General features: G+C 35.5%; 2 protein-coding genes across 3 annotated transcripts; one reads left to right on the top strand and one right to left on the bottom strand.

Annotated features, from left to right (window-relative positions):
- Positions 1-385: 385 nt before the first annotated feature.
- Positions 386-10,070, top strand: LOC108623370 (X-linked retinitis pigmentosa GTPase regulator). Its single transcript, XM_018021824.2, has 12 exons — positions 386-438; positions 3,934-4,059; positions 5,809-5,901; positions 6,028-6,090; positions 7,134-7,457; positions 7,574-7,726; positions 7,788-7,952; positions 8,022-8,143; positions 8,494-8,565; positions 8,650-9,727; positions 9,811-9,908; positions 9,982-10,070. Exons 1-12 carry the CDS (start codon positions 408-410, stop codon positions 10,003-10,005), a joined length of 2,349 nt encoding a protein of 782 aa, XP_017877313.1. The 5' UTR covers positions 386-407; the 3' UTR covers positions 10,006-10,070.
- A 261-nt stretch (positions 10,071-10,331) lies between these two features.
- Positions 10,332-12,835, bottom strand: Y-f (yellow-f). Of its 2 annotated transcripts, XR_001916539.2 has the most exons (6): positions 12,543-12,835; positions 12,266-12,465; positions 11,982-12,189; positions 11,555-11,890; positions 10,870-11,163; positions 10,332-10,458 (listed from the first exon to the last, which is right to left on the bottom strand). XR_001916539.2 is itself a non-coding variant. In XM_018021825.2 (5 exons), the coding sequence occupies exons 1-5, from the start codon at positions 12,802-12,804 to the stop codon at positions 10,973-10,975; spliced, it is 1,197 nt and encodes a 398-aa protein (XP_017877314.1). In that variant the 5' UTR covers positions 12,805-12,835; the 3' UTR covers positions 10,500-10,972. The 2 variants fall into 2 exon arrangements, 1 of the variants encoding a protein (XP_017877314.1); XM_018021825.2 differs by lacking the exon at positions 10,332-10,458 and having other exon boundaries at positions 10,500-11,163.
- Between the last annotated feature and the right edge of the window lie 157 nt (positions 12,836-12,992).

Below are 12,992 nucleotides of genomic sequence, written 5' to 3'. Positions count from 1 at the left end.
GAGATACAGAATACATTATAAATATACCTTCCATGATATAAAGTGCAACTTTAACAGGAGAAAACGGGAAAATTCATTGCCGAACGTCATGAGTGCATCGTTAGAATCGCACGCTGAATATTGGATGACATCCGGAAATGGCTACACGCGAAGGAAAAAACGCGAAGACACCGCGGCGCGTGTCGCTTTTAATTTAAACGCGAGAACACAACAACACGTACAGGTACAACGATGGTGGTGGGAAACGATCGCTCTCGTTCTTATCGCTGGTGAAACGCGTCCGGCGTGGTTGCCATTAGAAATTGATTTCCAGTTGCCAGGCAACGTTCATTTTACGTTGCCACCATGATACCCATGCCTGACCGGCAGTTTAGTCGGCTGCAAGTTCCGCCGCGCAACGTGCAACCATGGGCCTGGCGGAGTTAGAAACGATACCTGGTAAAAACGCTCCACGAAACACGCACGTTTTGATGCACCTGTCACGAATTTCGATCAATCAACGCTTGCTTTAAACAACGGCACAATTTTCCTTATAACGGATGCTGTTCTTCATTTACGTGTTCCACACGAGGGCAAACCGGCGTCGAATTAAATTGGAAACACGATAAACTTTGAGATATTTCATTCTGAAGAAGGAATAAACGTGTAAAATAATTTTACTCCAACTACGTATTTAGAACGTTTAAGTTTTTGTCTTAAGATAATATTTATTACGTTTGATTTGTATATAAAATTTGTATTTCTCATGAAAGAATATTTAAGTGAACAATTTTTTTGGAATTTTTTACTTCATAAATGTACGATTCTGCTAAAAATAAAGTTATCCCATTTTATGAGAATTACGCAGCTGTTTGCATTCATCGTACTCGTACTGCTGACAATTTATATCTACTATGTTTTTAATACACTTTGCATAAAACAAATAAACACGTCTTCTTTATTTTGCGTCGTTCGAAGAACTACGTTACGTGTATCTATGCGATACATCATAAAATGAAACGATGGAACCATTATGCATAAACGTTACGCAAACATATAGAAAAAGAATTTATCAGTAATTATATGCGATGTTACCGTTTTCACGCATATGTGGGCGCCGAACGATGGAAATTACTCTACGACACGATTGAGCCATAAAATACGTGTAACGAATTAAAGAAGTGGTAACACGTTAAAAAGTCAGTTAAAGAATTTAAAGAGGTTTATAACTGCAGTTTAAAGTGACATATTCTTCGGACGTTCATCTGATTCTTACAGTATAAGAGTCTATCATTACGTATCTTGTTATTATAAAAGTTGTGAGGAGTAATTACTTCCTGCAACAACTTCCTAACTGTGTGTTGGCCACGCTTCAGTGTTTCCTATTTTCTTTAATGATTATTTAGCTTGGACTTGGATTATTTAGGTGGACGATGAGTGATGTACGATTGGAACGAAACATACATAAACGCTACCTCTTCAAAAGAATTTCTAACGTCAATTATATACGTGTGCTTTTCCGTAGTAGCTTTTCTAAGTAAAATATTCTATGCACAGTCTTGCACGTCTTTACTCTAGAGTTTCAACAGCACAGTTTTCAACAATCTTCTAATTATAGGTATAGTGTTCGTTTAGGATTCCAACGTTCTAAATAAACGCGGTGCCTGTGGAACGATCAAGTTTTAATAACGAATATTAGAAATTTTATAAGAATCGTTTAGTGGATATTGCAAAAAATGAAGAACTTTCTTTGTCAGAAGCGTAATATACAAAACTATGACGGAGTATCGAAAACTGTATTACAATGATTTAATAATAAAATGAATGTTCAGCTGAAATACATCTTTTAAATGATACCGTAAATGTTTTATTTTGCATAAACACTTGCTGTCTGGTTATTAGTAGACAAAACCTTGTTGGTAAAATTGAATGAAACAGTCTAAGAGGAGTTAATTTATAACATAAAATAAGATCATTACGTATTACGTAGCTTGTTTCTCATTTCAAATGTCATAGGTAAATCCTGACTTCTCGTTAACGAAAGAGTGAATTATTCCGATTGATTCGATCCACGGCCGCGCACGTTTTACACGTTTTCACGGGTATCAAAGCGAGTATTCGTGGGTTAACGACCTGATGCAATTCCAGCGGCTAGAAAACGAGCGCATCGATGATATCGGCACAGCGAATTTACCATCTCGCATGTCGCGTTCCGAAATAAGGACGTGTTCCACATCGAACAATAGCCAGCAATAACTTGCACCGTGTTCTGTTTTACGATAACAATTTCACGTTACGTCCCGAGTCGTTCGTATTTATGCACCGAAAACTATTGCAGAAGGTGCTATCGTTAAGAAGGCGGAGATGTTGAACGTGACCTGAAACGCGTATGTCTCGATTTCAGATTCGGTAATGAAAATTTAAAGACAAACCAGTAGGACGTTGCTATACACAAACGTGGACGCTTGTCTTATAAAATTTTCAAAAAATAGTATAATTTTATTGCTTCCCTTGTGAGTTTGCAAGGAACTTCCGGTTAGCCTCATTCCATAATTAACTTACAATTATCTTGCATTTTATTATCCTACATTTTACAAAATTATATTTACAAATTTTCGAGAAATAAGTGTTATCCAAACGTTTTATACTTAGCACTCTTGAATTAATGGAATGCACAGTGACGATAACTATAACAAATTCTGCTGTTTCATTGTCCTTATCTTTTATCATAAAACAGCTTTGATTTGTGACTCACAGTTTGTTATTTATACTACTTAACACGAGGAGAACTACGAGTTCCTTACACTTTTAAATAAACCACTGTTCTCGGAAACAGCGTTGACTCACGATTCTTACAATTAGCTGAACATATTAATCTTTTCCTCACACGCTTCAAATGATTTTCGTACACGTAAATTTTCGGCCGCAAAAACGTTGCCTAATACCGTAATTGGCAATTAAAGCCGGCGCAGATAAAGAACAACATGCAGCTGACTGAAAGATGAATGCGCGATGCATTATGCAAAGGGGCGACGTTTGAACTTTTGATAAGAAGAACATAAACGTGAGCTCCGCAGAGAATTTACACCGAGTCGCTGCTTTATTGACCTTTAAGAGGGAGGAACTGAAATTATCATCCTGCAGTTAATCTCTGGCCATTAGTGATATGCAGCTTCCTCAAGCAACCTTTCACTTCATTAAATGTTCTACATTTCGAAACTTTAAATCGTTTGTTTCCTACAGAAACTTCTGTTCAAAAATTGAAATAGAGAAACAAATTTTCTATGCATTAAACTATTAATAAATACTTTTTGTCAAACGAGTGGAAAATCTTACAACCATTTTTATTCCTCGAACAACTAAACGCGAACGTCTAAAACTGTTTAATCTCGTTTGCACATCACGTTTACTATCCAGATTGCGGGTTAAGTGTAAATCCTTTTCTAGATTCAAATTATTGCTGTAATGATATTTTTATCTGATTAAAAGAGCCGACGTCGAGTCTTAGAATTTCTAATGAATATTCATTATTATTTTTGGCCCTGTTGTTAATGGACAATCTATGCTCGAGATCGTCGTAGGTGGATCGTGACGAGTGTATCTATAGCATTAGAGCGAAATCTCGGTCTGTTTTTATTTAGTCGCACGATTTTCGCACGGCCGTCCGTCGCTGTTTCGTGTCAGACGTAAAAAGGAGTGAACCGATTCGTCCCTTGATATCGCGTTATCGCATTAACCTCCTTAAATAAATCATTGGAGATTTAGTACGTCGCGAATTTTTTTGTTGACGAACACTGTGCGCCGCGAGATGGTAGATACGTTATCCTTAATTTTAGCAAACGATAAAAGTCCATATTTATCGTAAATAAATAATGTCAGGAGAGAATAACTTTTATAACATGCTCCATGAAAATTGAGTTTAATAATCGATATGTTCGTTATATAATTTTGCAGAAACGGGCGCGGTGTTTACGATCGGACGTAGCAGATTTGCGGATAACATCGCGTCGCATTTTTTCATACGCAAAGACCCTGTGGTATCTATTACATGCGGAGATGAACATTCAGCTGTAATTTGTCGTAAGTCAATTGAAACCACCCGCAATTATTATTTACCCTATTCGTAATTTAGTCTCATTTGTAAATAAATAAAAATTTTTATTGGGATAAGCTAATTATTTAGACTTCTGAAAAGTGTACTCCTTTCTTGAAAGAAGCATTGCAGTAAAATACAACGTCGCAATCAGAGCCGTGGCACAGTAAACCATTAATCGCCTCATGAATCATAAAAGAAGGATAACTTCAGTCGATGCTACAATCTGAACCAGTACATGTACTTCGTCCTATGCCCGCCGCAATAAGTTCCTTTTGTCAGACTTCTTCTTGTGCTATGCTATTCACAGGTACACTACGTGACTGGCTGAAACGTAAAGATAATTTCACGTGTCTATGAAAATTTACACGGAGCACGTCAAACGTTAAGTGAATGTCTTATGCGTTACGCTATCGATTCGGATACGACTGGACTTGATTTTAAAGGAAATCAATAAGCGGACACGTGAATGACTACGAACGTCCCAATGATACCGAAGTAGCACGTGGCCATGATTTATTGCCATTTTAAATGGTTCTGTTATTCCGCGAAAATGTATCTATGTACGTAGTCAACCTTGCGTATTTAAAAATAAGAATTATGTAGTTTTAATAAATTAAAGAAGTATCTATTATAGTTTAAATAATATCCTCGAAATTGACATTATTTCAACTTTAAAATATTCTTAAATCATGTATTAGGAATTATACAAAATTACAAAGTTTTGTCACTGTTCGATTCATATCTTTTTATAAATGATATGAGAATTCTGTCATTCACCATAAGAATCCAAGATGTAATAACTTTCTCAATAGGCTCACAAAATTTCTAAAATTTTGTACAGTGTTTTATTAATATAATATCTGCTAACTGTTAAAATTTCAATGTTTTGTCATTGTTTTTTTGTAAGAGTTTATACAGCCTTAAGCTATTCGCATGGCAAGTTACCTCTATCAGACGGTGTATCTACTTGCGTCATGATGATATCGTGATTTATACTAAACATGTGGCAAAATCATAATTATTATTATAAAAATAGGAACAACGCGGCTTAATAACACGTTTCATATTGTCCATGGAAAAATGTTAATATTATCATAGTGACTACAGCTTTAAAACATATATTTTTCAACCTTATTCCTCTCTCTTATTCTAACTTGTTTCTTCAAAGTTCAGAAAATAATTTTTCACTGCTTTTAATGTATAATATCATCAATTTATAAAATACTGTAAAACACAGTTTCTTGTAAGAATGAATGTAGTAGGGATAAAAAAAATTTACTGTCATCCGTGTAAATTGATCGAAACTATGTATGATATTATGATTTACAGCTTCTATAGGGCAGGTAGGTGAAGAAGTCACAGCTCAGCCGTGCTTATAAAGGGATAGCCACTGTCCAGTAAATCGATATGACCACGCAATGCTCTAGCTGCAACATACCTATGCAAACCGAGTCGACGTAATACTATTATTATCGACAGTTCTAGTTAATCGTGAAATTATCTAAGCACGTAAACATCGCTCTTTTACTTCCTAATAATTTAAGATAGACCGTTATAATGAGTCACGTGAATTTATTGATAGCTCGGTGGCACGAAGAAAATTAAGTAGAGTAACACAACATTAAATAAATATTTTTAATACATCGTTGTATTCTACTGCATTCTTTAATATTTTAAGTGCATGCAGAATCACAGAGTTTGTCATATGAATTATGTGAATACTGTTTATTTAGAAACTGGCAGACTTTTCGTCTTCGGGAGCAACGATTGGGGTCAGCTTGGACTCGGTCATAAAAATCATATTAGCAAACCGTCTTGTGTGAAAGGTTCGTCTTTAAACGCAACATGCTTTAGTAAAATCAAATACGTTTTCAAGAAAAAGATAAAAATCATTAATAATTCTTATTAAACGATTATAGGAAATACTAGTTTTATGATTGTCTCGTTTTCAGCTTTAAAGCCAGAAAAGGTCACACACGTTGCATGCGGACGAGCACACACATTAATTTGCACAGGTAAGACATCGTTTACGTTTACGCCAGTATGCAGATACCAAATGCCTCATAAATATAGGCTACATAGTATACTGTGTGTAATTATGTATGTACGTTACGTTGCATGTTCGAAGCTTTTCTGTCACGCCAGTCATTCAACTTTCAACTTACGCCCAACTTCTCAATATTATTCTCACCCTGCGTAAAGAATCATACCACTGAAAATCCTTAGTAGACTCTTGATTTGCTCACGCAAATGGTAATTTTTATTATTCAGTGCTGTTCACTTGAATAGCCCCGAGTAAAAATATACATGTAAGTCTATTACAAAGGGGAATTTTAGTGAAAATTCTTGCGTATTAATTAGATCCCCTTGTATTATAAATTTTTAGATAAGATTAACTTATATTGATGTACACATTTGGAAAATACGTTGTTCTTGGAAATATAACTTCAGGCTTCCTAACACGAATAGGCTTAAGTATTTAATCGCAGTTGATCAGAGAAGAAATATTTACAATTCTACATTTCATCATTCTACATATTATTTTATTCAATTTGCTATGAAAAATGTAGGTTTCTCGAAGCTATCCAAGAGGACAGGACTATTTATTGCAGATATACTTTTTTACTAAATCTTCAAATTACTCTCTAAGATTTACTAGATTACTGCGCTTTTTAGAGAACAAGAATTATCAGTTACGTTTTTAACAAGGGCGCATGTCGGGACTGCATTTTTCACTCGAAAGATCTCTATCTAATACTAGCTAGCAACTATGTTATAGCACTTTACATGATATCGTTATTTTTCATACCGAATTAGTCTGATACTCTATCAATCTTAGAATCCCTATCGAAGGTGATCTCTTCTTTTACTATTAATGTGTGCTGTTAAATCAAGCTCGAAAACATTCTATTTTTCTATTTCAATCATAATTTTTTTAATATTATGTAGAAATATTTTAATTATTATAATGTTGACCTATTGTACTCAATTGTGAAATATTAAGTACTGACTAGTTTAGTAAACGTCACGGTTAAGCGCGGAAGTGATAATGTTTTAGGAGCGCAAAAGATTTATGCCTGCGGTAGTGACCAGGAAGGACAGCTTGGTCGAGGAACTTCCGCAATCGGTGATTCCGTAAACACTCCCGTATTAGTGTACGATGCAGGATTAGCTGGTTCGAAGATCGTTCAAATCGCTGCCGGTTCTCATCACTCGCTCGCTCTCACCAACGACGGTGGCGTTTTCGCGTGGGGCAGTAATCTCGAAGGTCAATTAGGCCTCCCGGATGTGCCGGGATTAGTGAACAAACCAACAAAAGTGCACATACCCGAGCCCGTAAAACAGATTAGCACCGGTTATTACCATTCCACGTTTCTGACAGGTAACAACCCAAACCGTGAAACGATCCTATAATAATAACAATTCATTTGTGGCTTTTACTGGAATTTATTACGATCCTCTAAGAATTTTCCCTCGAGCTTTTAAATGGATTTCTAGAAAGCGGTCTCGTGTACGTTTGCGGCGAGTCGGAAAGTGGGAAACTGGGGATCGATGTCAACTTTTCAACCCAAGTCGCACCTAAGCAAATGCAGTTACCGAGTCCTGCCGTGCACGTAGCCTGTGGCGGTCATCATACCGTAATTTTAGCAGGTATGCTGTTTTACGGCCGCGCTAAATACGTTGAACGATGTCATTCGACGGTACTTTTCAGATAATGGAAATTTGTACTGCTCCGGCAGCAACTCCAGCGGTCAGCTTGGCTTAGGGACGAACGTCACTGAACTTCATACGCCGAAACTTCTTCCGCGCGGCGCCATACAAGATGAAAAGGTCACTCGGATTTCTTGCGGCGAAAGTCACACTGCTATCGTTACTGGTAAATTCTAGCATGAATTTTAGTACGCGAAATAATCTTCCTTAATGAATCTAATTTTTTTTATGATAGATACCGGGAAGCTCTTCACATGTGGCGACGGAAGACACGGGAAATTGGGCTTAGAAGAAAACGAGAACAACGTCCACGAGTTCACTCTCGTTCAAAGATATAACGAACTTTTTGTGTCAAACGTAATTAGATCAAAATATTTTTTCTACTTTATACTTAACACTTATAGATTGACGGATGTTGGGAATATACATGAGTCAATATGACTCAAGTCTCAAAATTGAAGTTCTTTAAAAAAATATAATTTTATTTTAAGGAGACTTTATTCAAAACAATTTTTTCATATATATCCTGCTTTTAAAATACATTTTCCGCAGATTTTTTTATTACATTTAGCACAGGCGCCTTTACTTTTCTTTCTTTTGCATGAAACTTGAATTTCGAGTCTTAAATAATGAGTCAAATTGACTCGCTCCGGCGATCTAGTGTTAAATATACTTTCAATTCATTAGCAATTTTCCTGTTTGTAAAGGTTGCCTGCGGTGGTTGCCATACAATTTTAGTCGGCCAAAGACGTGAAACAGGAATGGATAACTCGCAAGTGGTATTTACAAATTTAAATAAAAATTGGTCTCAATTCTTGAGGTTTAATGCCTAAAGAATATTGCAAAATTCGTTTACGTTTTAGGAACACATGCAGAAACGAAAAAATTCATTACCACCGTTGAAACTTCCTCTAAGCAGGCTGCAAAGTGAAACGCGCAATGAAACGGTCAATCAAATAATTAAAGATCAATTAAATCCAGAAATGAAAAATATGGAGCCTGCAAATGATTCACAATCGATAATGGAAAAAGCATCCGAGAAATTAGAAGAAATCGCAAATAATAAAGATAATGTAATAAATAACGTGACAGATCCTATGAACAGTACTGAGAAAAGTGAAGAAAATACTAAAGAAAATAAGGAAGACTGCACTAAAGTTTCGCCTGAAAAAGAATCATTAGACACAGTGTCAAACGAAATGAAGGATGAAACGGCACCAAAAGAAATGCCGGGTAGTGCAGAGACGAGTCAAGAGTCGCAGGTGCAAAGCGAAAATAAGGATGACAATGACAAATCGGAAATGGAAGTAGATAAGGAAAACAACGTCCAGAAAGAAAAGGAGTCCGATTCAAAGAATAACAAAAATGACCATGAGAACAATAATGAAACTAATGAAAAAGCTATAGAAAATAATGCAGAGATGGATGAACAAATTACTAATGAAACTAATACTGCAAAAAGCGAAGATGCAGTAGACAGTAAAGAAATTAGCAATGACGATAAATCGGAATTGATGAAAGAACAGATGGAGACGAATAAAGAAGACAACGTAAAAGAAGAAAAGAGTTCTGAAAAGCAAACGTCTCCTACGATTTCTACGCCACCACCGAAACCACCGAGGCTGAAACCTGGCAGTGGAAATTCATCAAATGAGAGATCGCCTTCTATGGAAGAAAAGAACGCAGACGTTGATGCAGAAAACGAAGCTAAAACGGATAAGGGATCAGAAAGAAAAGAAGAGAATGGTTCAAAGAAAAAGGAGGAGTCGGTGTCGACAAAGAGCGGAAGCTCCAAGTCAATGAGATCGAAAATTGAAAACGAGGAAATAATAGAAATTGACAAACAGGATGATAAAGAACAGATTATCGAGGAGAAGGAGATGAACAATGATAACGTTCAGGATGATGCTGATGTTGTGCAATCGCCACCACCGAGGACAAGTAAGGAAAACGTAATCTAATTGGGTAATTAAATGTAATTACCAGCGGGTTGTATAACAGTTAAATATTTATTTATTGCACAGGTAAAATGTCAAAGATCTTCAAAAATAGTAGAGAAAAGAAATCGGAAGCAATAGAAAATGATACCAAAACGAACGGTACTACGAGTCATAAACAGAAGGTAAATATTTTTGCATTTACTTTATTTGAAATTGTTCATAAATCGATGAAAAACGAACGCATCTTATTTTCAGTCGAAAATGTGTACTCTGCTGTGATTACGATATCTCCAAAGATGTACCATATGTCTTATCACATTTTTATATTAGGCGCATGATGAAACGTGAGATTGGGACCAAGGCATGTTACAAAAATTTTATTTATAATTAAAGACAATATTCCTTTCCATTATTCATTTGATCATAATATTCCTGCGATTACTGCATAATTTTCGTCATTTCTCTTAAATGATACATACTCGAGGTACTCACGAAGTATTGTTTCAACAAGATTACTTGTAAATATAAAACGTATCGTACGGAGTTGTGTATTTTGGCGTGATTGACTGCAAGCTTAGACGTAAAGGAGATTAACCATAATACAGTTGACATTAACGTTAATTATAACATATATTTTATGCGATATTCTCATATCCAATGTAATCGTCCTGAATATTCTTTTGTATAACAGCTGTGAATAAATAAAACTAAAGAGATACAGAGAAAGCAAACCTGTTCCCTTATCATGATGAAACGTGAGATTGGGACCAAGGCATGTTACAAAAATTTTATTTATAATTAAAGACAATATTCCTTTCCATTATTCATTTGATCATAATATTCCTGCGATTACTGCATAATTTTCGTCATTTCTCTTAAATGATACATACTCGAGGTACTCACGAAGTATTGTTTCAACAAGATTACTTGTAAATATAAAACGTATCGTACGGAGTTGTGTATTTTGGCGTGATTGACTGCAAGCTTAGACGTAAAGGAGATTAACCATAATACAGTTGACATTAACGTTAATTATAACATATATTTTATGCGATATTCTCATATCCAATGTAATCGTCCTGAATATTCTTTTGTATAACAGCTGTGAATAAATAAAACTAAAGAGATACAGAGAAAGCAAACCTGTTCCCTTAAGTGATATGCTAATGTCTCCTGACTGCTTATTCAAATGTCTTCGGTTACTACAGAATTTAGTGAATATTTAAAATTACATAACGTTAGAATTCTATTTTTTACAAATTGACGTTAACGAATCGAGATTGGCAGTCGTGATGAAGAAATTGCATTGTTCCTTGTCGTAGTTGGAAAATATAAATTGCGGTAAATTGTCAGATAGTACATATAACTTGTTGGTGGTCGGATCAATGGACAGGTCGTTAGGAAAGACTAACGTTGTATTGTCTTGAGCCGCAAGAACTGAAAAAAAAAAACGAGATAATAATTGATCAATGTACTGTTCCTGCTCTATGCAAAGTTAAGGTTTCCTAGAATTTTGTTGCGCAAGATTCAATCGATGCGGTAGGAAATCATGATAAGAGGCAATTTGCGATAGCCATTTTAAATATTTATCTGGAAATCGACGAGTACAATCGTACATCGTTAATAGCTACCAGTGATTAGAATCATAATTAAATCCTTGATGAAACAAAAGCTCGTCAACTACTTTGCACACAAACAAGATTGCAGATATAACATGCAAGAAATAAAGGTAATTATTTAGATATTTATTTATATAATTCTTATTGTTAAAACTGTACGATTCCTGCTTATTTTTAATTACTATTTTGAAATATTAATTATTTCTTACCGAAGGTATCTGGACTCAATGCAACACTGGTGTCCCAACAGGCGATGCCGTTTTTGTTCACTTGAATAAAATAATTGATACCAGTTCTCGCATCGATCAATGAAGTCGGGCCTTGAGTTTTCGGGCCTTTGTTACCCACGACGCGGAAAGCATAATAATCGGCAGACTTCTTTAACGTTTTATCCTGCAAAACCTCAGTTGATACCGCGAACTCAGTAATACCAGACATTGCATGGAAGTACAAAGTTTTATAGCCATCCGGTTGCGGTTCGGACAGAGACAGCCCAAATACTCCGTCTGTCCACTGGAAGTTGTGTCCACTGACATTAAAGTCTCCTGAAATCGATAAGTAAATGAATTTTTATTTATTTTCATTTTTGTCAAATTGTCCATTTTAATGATTAGATTTGTAATTTTATTCAGTCACCGTTCAGAGGATCGAAGTGGAAGAAGTTGTGCGTTATACGCCACGAGTCGTTATCAGCCCAACTGTAGACTACTAAACCATATGCACTCAAATCAGTAATGTAAGCATATGCGTTCTCACAATTATTTGGATCAGCGTCGACTACTAATTCGGCGAAGAAGGAATTAGCCGTTTGGTCGGAATCTTTTAAAGGATAAATACGAAGTATCTGAAGCAATATTATAATTAACAAAGAATATTGTAATATTAAATAAATATATTTGTAAAAAAAATTAATTTGTTACTTTATCTGTTTTTAAATCAATGACAATTATCCTGGGGGGTCTCACGACAGTAGAATTGCCTAAGATATCGTCGACGCCTGTATCGACACCCCATAATCGATTGCAAGCGTCGGACCTAACGCGGAAGATATTTACAATACCGTCAGGCGTGTCGATATTATTCGTCGTCCAATCAGGATATGGATTTAATTTTGGAGATTCTATTAAATAAAATAACAATTAAGTAATATTATTGATATTGTAGTAATTGCAGGAACTTCGTATTGAATTTACGTACGTGACTGGTCGTTCTTTGAAAAATAATTCAAATTTGACGCGACACCATTTTTCCATCGTGGTACAGTAATGAATACCTTGTCCCCCCAAACGTGCATACCGAGGGGCATATTATTTTCCGGAATATAATCACCCTTAGATACTAATGTATCTCGAATACTGTCATTCGGGAAATTGTACTCGACATTACTCCACGCGTGAATTGTTTTGAATTCCTGGCCATTTGCCACCACAAACAGCGCGAACAATAAAAGATACCACATCTACGAGAGAATTATACATCAGTTTAACTCTCTTATGCATTCGTTGATTATTTAACGTTTTTTAATGGGTTATTATCAGTGTTTAACTTGTTCTCTGTTTCGTAAAAAATTATCGTAATTTTCAAATATTTTTCAATCAATGTCATGATGATACTTATATCTGTAATGGTAATATCTTCTACAAAAAC

The sequence above is a fragment of the Ceratina calcarata genome, unplaced genomic scaffold, assembly GCF_001652005.2.
Source record: "Ceratina calcarata isolate Rehan_Ccalc_2016 unplaced genomic scaffold, ASM165200v1 scaffold262, whole genome shotgun sequence".
In the NCBI taxonomy this organism is placed as follows: domain Eukaryota; kingdom Metazoa; phylum Arthropoda; class Insecta; order Hymenoptera; family Apidae; genus Ceratina; species Ceratina calcarata.
The sequence above is the reverse complement of the archived record's forward strand: the minus strand, read 5'-3'. Positions and strand labels throughout refer to the sequence as shown.

What these genes read in the sequence shown, in the direction of transcription:
- LOC108623370 (XM_018021824.2), top strand. Translation starts at nt 408, where the DNA reads ATGGGCCTGGCGGAGTTAGAAACGATACCTG. An exon ending in GGAGTTAGAAACGATACCTG is followed by an intron (nt 439 to 3,933) that starts GTAAAAACGCTC and finishes ATAATTTTGCAG; the next exon opens with AAACGGGCGCGGTGTTTACG. An exon ending in TCACACTGCTATCGTTACTG is followed by an intron (nt 7,953 to 8,021) that starts GTAAATTCTAGC and finishes TTTTTATGATAG; the next exon opens with ATACCGGGAAGCTCTTCACA.
- Y-f (XM_018021825.2), bottom strand. Translation starts at nt 12,804, where the DNA reads ATGTGGTATCTTTTATTGTTCGCGCTGTTTGTGGTGGCAAATGGCCAG. An exon ending in TTGATTTAAAAACAGATAAA is followed by an intron (nt 12,190 to 12,265) that starts GTAACAAATTAA and finishes ATATTGCTTCAG; the next exon opens with ATACTTCGTATTTATCCTTT. An exon ending in CCACTTCGATCCTCTGAACG is followed by an intron (nt 11,891 to 11,981) that starts GTGACTGAATAA and finishes TATCGATTTCAG; the next exon opens with GAGACTTTAATGTCAGTGGA.